General features: G+C 30.5%; 1 protein-coding gene across 5 annotated transcripts in view; it reads left to right on the forward strand.

The window, feature by feature from the left end:
- The window catches only part of LOC118444020 (protein abrupt), a 74,374-nt gene that overhangs the window by 42,528 nt on the left and 21,846 nt on the right, over nucleotides 1-10,000 (forward strand). For all 5 annotated transcript variants that reach the window (XM_035871807.2, XM_085663380.1, XM_035871803.2 and 2 more), the window contains 4 exons: nucleotides 8,030-8,266; nucleotides 8,699-8,905; nucleotides 9,186-9,351; nucleotides 9,514-9,567. In XM_035871807.2, the coding sequence (XP_035727700.1) occupies nucleotides 8,030-8,266; nucleotides 8,699-8,905; nucleotides 9,186-9,351; nucleotides 9,514-9,567 (664 nt within the window). The remainder of the gene's footprint in view (nucleotides 1-8,029; nucleotides 8,267-8,698; nucleotides 8,906-9,185; nucleotides 9,352-9,513; nucleotides 9,568-10,000) is intronic.

A 10,000-nucleotide genomic window follows, 5' to 3' on the forward strand; every position in this document is an offset into this window, starting at 1 on the left:
AATACGTATGTATGAATATATGTATTGTACATGGTTTTTGATAGGCGAAAAGGCGCATGTTACAATGTAAATCAACGGATTACAAAATATCATGGGGGAATATCGTAGTCGTCAATTATTACTGCAAAATAGCGTGTGTAATTTAATTAAATACGTCAAATGCCCTTTCTCTCTCTCTCTCTCTCTCTCTCTCTCTCTCTTTCTCTCTTTCTCTCACTCTCTCTCTCTCTCTTTCTCTCTCTCTCTCTTTCACTCTGTATTTACATTCCTATCACAATCGAGTTAAATGTACTATGAATATTAACTCCTCCGTTAATTAACTTTATACCGGAGCGTCGATTGCGAGCTATTAATTACGCTCGTGAACAAAGAGAACAACTTCGTTGCTTTATTGGTTCCGAGCTTTACCGATTTACAACGAGTAACATGTTCCTAGAAATATATATATATATATGAATGAATGAATGAATGAATGAATGAATGAATATATGTATGCATGCATGTATGTATGTATTTGCACACAAAGATTTTTAAAACGACGTTTAGTCTTACTTATTCATTTTAATTTTCTTTTTCTATGTCACTTCAAGGAAAAATTAATTATCACAAAGTTTCGTGAGCTAACATACTAATCGTATAATATTAATCTAACTCAAATTGCATTAAGTACATTAAGGAAGAAAAAATTCTAACATATAGATGAGAAACGTTATCTACGTTCGACACGAATAATCAATTAATATTGTGATAAAAGCAAAAGAAAAAAAGAAGAAGAAAAAAGGAAGTAAGGATGAAAGAAAGAAAGAAAGAAAGAATATAATCAAATATATAACGGTGTGACTAAGAGAAATTCGCTTGAACTATCAATTATCACGCGTTGTTCTAATGACTTGATTTGTTATCATTCTTAACAAAATTGTAAAACGTCGAAGTCATACTTAACGCATTAACCGTGCTGATACGAGTACGGCAATTAACTTAATGATAAAAAGAAAAAAAAAAGAAAAGATAAAATATATATATATATATATATATATATATATATATATATATATATATAATATTTGTATATGTATGACTCAGAAATTTATTTTAAATATTATCATTTATCATTGTTCTAATCACTCGGTACATTATTAACGATCCGTTAACGATTTATCAATTAAAATTATAAACCTAATGGTCAAAATACATAAGTAAATACATACGGAACATTTGTATGGATAAAAAGAAAATAAAAAGGAATATATATGATCGTTCGACTATAAAAGGAAAAAGAGAGAGAGAGAAAAAGAGAGAGAGAGAGAGAGAAAGAGAGAAGAAAAAAAAATTAATAAAAGAAATTTCTAATGGCATACAAAATAGATCGAATTTTCTAATAATAATCATATTTATTAATATATTATTTCAAGTAACGACTAATCGGCAAAGTGCCACGATCAAATTTTACAAAACGACGATTAAGTGGTGGTAATAGTTAAATGCATTATCATGCATCGCGATGTTTTATTATTGCACTGCGCATGCGTCGCTCGCGTACTATGCACATTGCAACATCTCATTAATCTCTTTCTCTTTCCACGCACTCGCATAGAACGAAAAGCGAAATGTCGACGGTCACGCGTGTACCGAGAGACACATTATACCTCGTGTATTTTTATCAACGGAAGTGCGTCGTTGTACGTGCGCGCATTCCTGCAGACGATGCCTGGAAAAGCGACTCTGGGAGTGTCACAAACTGTCTTTTAATATACATCTATATATATATATATATATATGTGTGTGTGTGTGTGTGTGTGTATGTGTGTTATATGTAAAACAAATTTTCGATAAGACGAAAGATATAAATATACGTATATATTAGATAAATAGATAGATAGACGCAGACAGATCTAATACAATGTATTCGATAAATAGATCTATATATAAAATACGTACGTATATTTATTATGTGTATTCCTTTTCTTTTTTTTTTTTTTTCCTTTTTTTTTTTTTTTTATCTTTCTACTTTTTAGAAATATTCCATCTAATATTTTACATTCTATTTCTATTAGAATGTTCTAATATCCTATATCAATTTTATCTTTCTCCCATCAATATCTTCTCATAGATATTCAGAAACGACGAGAATAGATGCAGAATCGATAATGAACTTAGCGAATGGATTTCATCCTAAATGCAATAGATTGACTTTAATATTTCACATTTTAATGCATTTACGTTCGGGAAACTGTATCCAATCGATAGTTTCCTTATTTCTAATTCTAATGTTATATATATATATATACACATATATATAATTATATACAGGTATATATCGTATATAAATACATGTATACATATAAGTGTATAAATATAATAAGAAAAAGAAAAAAAAGAAAAAAAAGAGGAAGAAAAAGAAAAAGAGAAAAAAGGAATATAAAAAATAAGCAGCTAAGCATTGTAATCAATCGTTGCAGACTCATGTGGGGGTGGGAAGGGGGAGGGTGATGTGACGAGGGGGAGGATATGGAAGGGGTGGGAAGGGAAAAAAAAAATTGGAATTAATTAAGTAAGGAATGCAAGCACTGGGAACTTGAAGAGAACTCGATTGGAAAAAGTAACATTCTTTTAACTTTGAATTCTCGATAAAAATGTGATCGTGGTAATAATAAATGTAGTAATGAAACTCGTTTGGATGACTTCCAATATGGCTGTGAGCGGAATTCGTAATAAAATTCTTTGGTTTTATACCGAGGAAAGAAGATGAGGAATAATAAAAAAAAAAAAAAAAAAAGAAAAAGAAAGAAAAAGAAAAAGAGAAAGAAAAAAGTAAAAGAGAAAGAGAGACAGAGAGACAGAGAGAGAGAGAGAGAGAGAGAGAGAGAGAGTTCTTCAGAGAGATCACGAGAGATGATGGATATCCCCAGAGAGATTTCACAGATTTAATAAAATATCAAATTACAAGAAATCCAGATTAAATGATGTCCTAAAAAAAAAAAAGAAAAAGAAAAAACGGAAAAAGGAAAAGAAAGAAAGAAAAGTAAAAAATGAATCACAAATTATGAATTAACCGAAGTCGGTGATTTATTTAAAAGATTAGAAAAAGAAAAAAAAAGGAAAGGAGAAAACAATCGGTCAAAGTAAATAAATATTTAGCGGAAACAAAAATAAAAAATAAGAAAAAGAAAAATCTATCTAATTTTGTAAGTAAATGAATTTTAACACAAAAGTTGAATGATTTCAAATACAACTAAAAAATTATTATACATACAAACCGACTATATAACTATAAAAATTATATATATATATATATATATATATATAATGATAACTATAGTAATGAATTATAGAGTTTGTTTAATCGATAATCTCGAATGTTATAGCCATAGAAATATATTCGAATAAAAATGTAATATAAACACGTTAAATCCATTATTTATTTGAATCCATAAAATAAACATCCGCAATATTTTCGTATATCGATGGCATTGTAGTCGTAGTAACGACAACGAACCGAACATATTTTGCGAAGCCATGAACGCAGCTCGTTCACCGCATAACCGGATCAGAAACCATGCAATTGTATCTACTTTTCTACTTACGCTTTAGTTGGGGTGCTTCTGATACATGCGAACACGATATATACGGATACCACGGACGATTAGGAACTGCGTTTTTGATACTCCCTAATCGTTAACTTTAAATCTCCGTTCTGTAAAATTTAATAAATAAATTTTATAGGCAATTTTTCTTTTCTTTTTTCTTTTTCTCTTCTCTTTCTCTCTTTCTCTCTCTCTCTTTTTCTCTCAAAAAAATGAACGTCAAACATGTACAGAGATATAATTAAAATCTTTACCGGAGTTTTTAATTTCTTTTTTTTTGCTTTTTATTTATTTCATTTATAGTAATTAATTTAATTTCTTTCAAAAAAATAAAAAAATAAAAAAAAATATATATATATATACATACATATATAACTTTTATATAAGAAAAATGTAAAATTAATTAATACGTTCAAGTGTCGGACAAAATATTCAATTAATTTTCTATTGCATAAATAATCTCTGATTGAATTAAACTAATTACACGTAATCTTGTAAAATTGATAAAGTTGATATAAATAGGAAAAGAAATTTAGAAAGAGGGAAGGGAAAAAAAATTAGAAACTCATGTAAGCATTTAATTCAACGTAAGATTAGCTTAGTTAAGATCAATCCATCGATGGACCGATCGATCGTTTGATAAATCCTTTTTCTCGTTCTCACTCTATATAGTAAAAGATTACATTACTCAATCCAGTTTAGTATATATATATATATATATAAGTACATCTATAACAAAACTACTCTAAGAGTAGTTACATACATACATACATACATACATACATACATACATACATACATACATACATACATACATATATACATATATATATATATATATATATATATATATATATATATATATATGTATATCGTTTTCTCCGAATCCGATGGCACCGATAAACGTCCTATGTATCATCATGCCACGACTAGCCGACCATAATTTTCTAGCCACCTGTAAACGATCACGTTGGAATCCGGAGCACCAACTTTCTAAAAAGCGTCAAGCAATGCAGGAAGATCGTTCGATCGATTAAAGAGTCAGGATATCGTTTGCTTTTCTTGCTCGTGAAATCCATTCGGATAATTGATTAATGAAAATGAGCCCTGGTACACTATAATAATGTACCAACCAGGGAATAACTTTAACGAGACAAAAGATAAATCTATGTTAAATTGTTGAAAAGAAAAACTTGGTCAAGAAATAAAGAGAAAGAGAGAGAGGGAGGGAGGGAGAGAGATAGAAAGGAAATACTTACAAAATCTCTTTTACGCACACACGAATGAATGCGCGTGTGCTTGCACGTACACATACACATATATATATATATTTTTTTTTTTTTATCTTCTGTAATATTATAAATTTATTGATATAAAAATAATTATAGATAATATCTGTAATATTATCTATATTAATTTTTAAATTTTTCATTAATCTAAAATCATTAGTATGATTTAGAAATTTTATAGGATATATATAACATTACAATCTATGCTATTGTATTTTAGTATATATATATATATATATATATATATATATATATACATTTTTTATATATTTTATTATATGTATTATATTTCATATGATCGACGATATTCTATTTTCATATAATTAATAAATATTAACAAATATCTTTTCTCAACTGATAAAAGATATTTCTAAGATCACTTTTAAATCCATACTATGGACTTTTTGACATAGCAATCGACAATATCCTAATACCAATCTAATTTCACTTGAATTTCACAATATTCATTTAGAAAATCTCTTTTACGATTTAAAAAAACACTGATCGAATAACGAAAAATAATGTCTATGTTACAAATTGCAAAGGCATTAAATGTTGCACGTTAAACGAACGAAAATTTCTTATAAAATATTTCAAACATTAGAAAAAAGAACGAACGAACGAACGAACAAACAAAAAAACAAACGAAATAAAGTAAAAGAAAGAAAGAAAAAAGAAAATGGAAGAAAAGAAAAAAACAAATCGAATTCGTTGAGATTCTGTTCGTTCAAACGATTTGTCTATTCGACGCTCGTCGTCGGACCAGCCATACAATTAATTATTGACCCGTTTTAATCGCGTTAGCTTTAATTAGCATCACCGAGAGGACGGGAGGGTGGTAGTGAAGTAAAGAGGTAGAAGGGGGAGGAGGTAGGAAGAGGAGAGGGGTGAGACGCGCTTGTCTCAAAGTTGTTAATTGAATTGGTTAATGCGATAAAGGAGTCCATAGCGGAGTTCTCGGTACTCTTATTCTCTCTCTCTCTCTCTCTCTCTCTCTCTCTCTCTCTTTCTGCGTCTCTTTAACCCTCTTGCCCTCCTCCTTCTCCTCCCCTCCTCCTCTTCATCCTTCTCCTCATACTCCTTCGTCTTCTTCTCTTTCAATCGTACTTTCAACGACGGACACCGATTATTTCAATTATTCCAATCATTTCGATCAACCTAAGCTAGGTAGAAACCTAAGGCAACTAACAAGAATCAAAGTAACGTTTGAAAATTCTCCGATTCGTTTGTTATTAGGAAAAAAAAAAAAAGAAAAAGGAAATAGATAAATAAAAAGATAAATAGAAAGGTTAAAAAAGTTTAATAAAGTGTGTTTAATCAATTAAATATAATTAATTGGTTTAAAAGTTTGCGATATTATATTTACGACGGATGTTACCTGTATACACATTATACGTTTATACCCGAGTGATTGCGTTATCGATATATAAAAAGAAAAAAAGAAAAAAAAAAAAAAATAAAGTTGTTTCGTAAATACTTTATTATATTATTACGTGTACATATATGTCTCCCTGTGTATGTATACACGTGCATACGTTATATCTATACAAGTAAATTAAATATGAGGAGGGATGGGGTAAAAGAGCGTCTAGAAAGTTTTCCCTTCAATTCCGTATAATTGTAACGTCATTGTGTGCAGGTATGTATGCGGGTGTATATATACATATATATATATATATATATATATATATATATATATATATATATATATATATAGGTATAATAGATTGTATAGGAACAATTTGAAAAGTCAATTTGAAAATCAATTTTCGCGTCAAGTCATAATGATAAAAGTGAAAAATTCGTGCGGTTATCGTAAATCGAAGTTCAGTGACATAAACCAGCTTCGTTACTCTTTATAGTAACGTAAAGTAACGCAACGTAATGCAACTTAACGCAACTGAACTCAATATAACGTTATGCTCGTTAGTTTGTTATCGTTGGCTATAGTTGTTCGAACGAATCTATAATAAATATTTCTATGCACGATATAGAACACCTCATCATCGATAATATAACGGCTAGGTTGATCATAATCTAACGCGTTCAATTGAGTTTTATTAATGTCGAGATCGTGCTTCAACTTCCATGAATTTGAATGCGATGGTAAATGTGTCCATTGTATAGTGTCGATGCATCCATTTATCTATGTATCTATGCATGTACGTATATATATATATATATATGCATTTCGTGTATATATATTTATATATATATATATGCATGTTATGCACCTTTACTCGATTGATATTAATAAGCGACTACGTGATTGCATATGAAAATCTTTCACACGTTTGGATTACTCATTAATTCTAATTGATATCAAACGGTCGCATCGACGAAAACTATTCTACGAATATGCATTTGAAATATTTCATTCTCGTCGGAATAGAGTAGAAACGATGTGTTTGTATATGGGTTGGGTCGAAGCGAGGAGAAGGAGAAGGAGGATAAATGGAAATGACCTTTATGAGAAAATGTAAAATCAGAAAGAGGGTTATTTTCTATTCTAATCAGTTTTACATCTCGAATTTCTATTGATCTGTGATCGATGGATCTTTTCCGACGATAATTTTTAGATTTTTTTTTCTTAACTCTACGTAAGTGGAGAAAAAAAATAACGATTTGAGGAGTATCAATCGTCGAAATATACAGTGAGCGTACAGAACGATTTGGCTGCTGTTAAGTTGTAAAAATGAAAATTGCAAAAAAAGAAAAAAAAGGAAAGAGGAAAAAAAAAGAGAGAAAATTTTTCAGTGAAACGTACTCCATTACAAACATCTGGACTTAACGTGTCCATGTCCATGTCCTTTCCGCGTCGTTTCCGCGAATGTTTCCGCGTCGTGTCATTTAACTAGCTAACACAATTATTAACCGTACGAAATGACTTCATATTCCGAGCAAAAAATAAAAAAGGAAAGAAATGGAATTAATAGTAATTTGAAGTTGTCGTAAAAAAATTTTCTATGACAACGATTAATATCTAAACAATGATTAACGTCCAGTATATATATATATATATATATACTTTTTTTTTATTTCTCTCTCTCTCTCTCTGTCTCTCTCTGACGAGTACACTGTAATACGTTCAAAATGGTTAACAGGTGAAAAAATATAATATATTCTTTTTTTGTTTTTCTTTCTAATGATTTACAGGCAAACCCATGCCAGCATCCAATTGTGATATTAAGGGACGTTGCATCTTCGGATATGGAGTCCCTATTACGGTTTATGTATCATGGAGAAGTACACGTCGGTCAAGAACAATTGGCTGCCTTTCTGAAGACCGCGCAAATGCTTCAGGTTCGAGGATTGGCGGATGTTAATAGTGGTGCTGCTACAGCTAAAATTCCACCCCCACCTTCGTCAAGTGGCAACAATGGTAGTGCACCCGTAAGTATTCTCTTTTGTTTTTCCTTTTTCTTTCTTTCTTTCTTTTCTTATTGATTGATTGATTTATTTATTTATTCTTTTTTTTTCTTCTTTACAATAATATTTATTCATTTTTTATTTCAATGGAAAATATTAAACAAAGATATTATTGTTCATTTAGATGTAAAACTCTAATATCTCTTTTATATTATTTCAAAAGCTTACATATTAATCGAATTATTACGATTAATCGAATAAAAATTAAGTATTACTAAATCGATTCTTGTCGTTTAAAAGAAAAAAAGAAGAAAAAAAAAAGAAAAAAAAAAGAGAAAAGAAAGAAAAAAAAAGAGGAAAAAAAAGAAAAGTAAAATTACGAATACACAAATACCTAGTGTACCTAAAGAAACTCAATCGTTAAATCTGATCGTTTGATCCTTGCTCCGATCACAGACGACGCCACGTAATCCATGGCAAGATAACGGCAGGGGAGATCTTAATGAGAGTGGCTTGAGTCCTCCACCGGATAAGAGACCTAGAAGTTATAGTCCCCCACTGGGTAATCATATCGAGCCAAAAACAGATCTACAAGAGTCTCTCTTGGGACAGGCCCTTGAAGGTGGACCCACGATACATACGACACCTACGAACAATGTTCAGGTAACTATATATATTTATATTATATATATATATATATATATATATATATATAATTATACTATTTCAATATATACATATAATTATACTATTTCATTATACATATTCATGTTTAACCCGCATTGATTTCCGTCCGTTTAACAAAGATACGAATGAAATGTCACAATTCATAAGCGCGCGTTTGTGTATATATATATACATATCTTTTTTCTTCCTTTTTTCTTTCTTTTTTTTTATTATTTTTTTATTATTATTTTTTTTTTTTTTTATTTTCATTTTCTAGGCCCAATCGACTGGCGAAGATTCGAATTCTATATCGGACAACGAGGAAGATATGTCGAACAACGATAGTATCTTAAACTCAGTGAAAACAGAACCTAGCGATATTTTGAATGATTCGATGGAGCATCATCGTAGTACCTTCCCAGCTGCGCTTTTGGGTCTACAAGGTAAATATATATATATATATATATGTGTGTGTGTATACATGAGCAATAGAAACTATAGTAATAAATAAAATCTTGTATGAATTAAATTAATACTAAACAATTTAAAACTATTTGAGAAAGTAAACGGTATTTGATTGATCTTTGACGTTTGACAAATTTCAGGACTTATGCCAGGACCATCGGGGATTCATGCGGCAAATCAGGATCCAAATTACGGTAAGTCATTATAATAATGCACGATCATTGAATTTCACCATCGAAACGATCTCGTAGATCCTAAATCTAGTTACCCTCCCGTCGTTTCTCCTCAAAGACTCTGGTCTCTCGTTGTTACGTTGAATGCATGGAACTCTCGTACCTCTCACAACCCTCACCCACGCCAACCCAACCACACCCCACCCCCACCCTCACCCCCACCCACACCGCATTCTCCTATAACCCCAATTTCAAAACTCCGCTTATGAGAAACACGGTCAGAGCAGCGTATCGCGATTCGATTCGTTTTTTAATTATTCCCGTGTCTCTATGTTTTTGGACAATCTGCTCGAGAAATCTCGTTAATATCGAATACGATCGAACTCTCGAGAAACGATACGATTCGTCGTCGGAATGAAATATCGATCTTATTGATCATTAATAAATTCGTTTC

This window comes from Vespa mandarinia, chromosome 21, assembly GCF_050613455.1.
Source record: "Vespa mandarinia isolate Hongniang chromosome 21, ASM5061345v1, whole genome shotgun sequence".
Classification (NCBI taxonomy): Eukaryota; Metazoa; Arthropoda; class Insecta; order Hymenoptera; family Vespidae; genus Vespa; species Vespa mandarinia.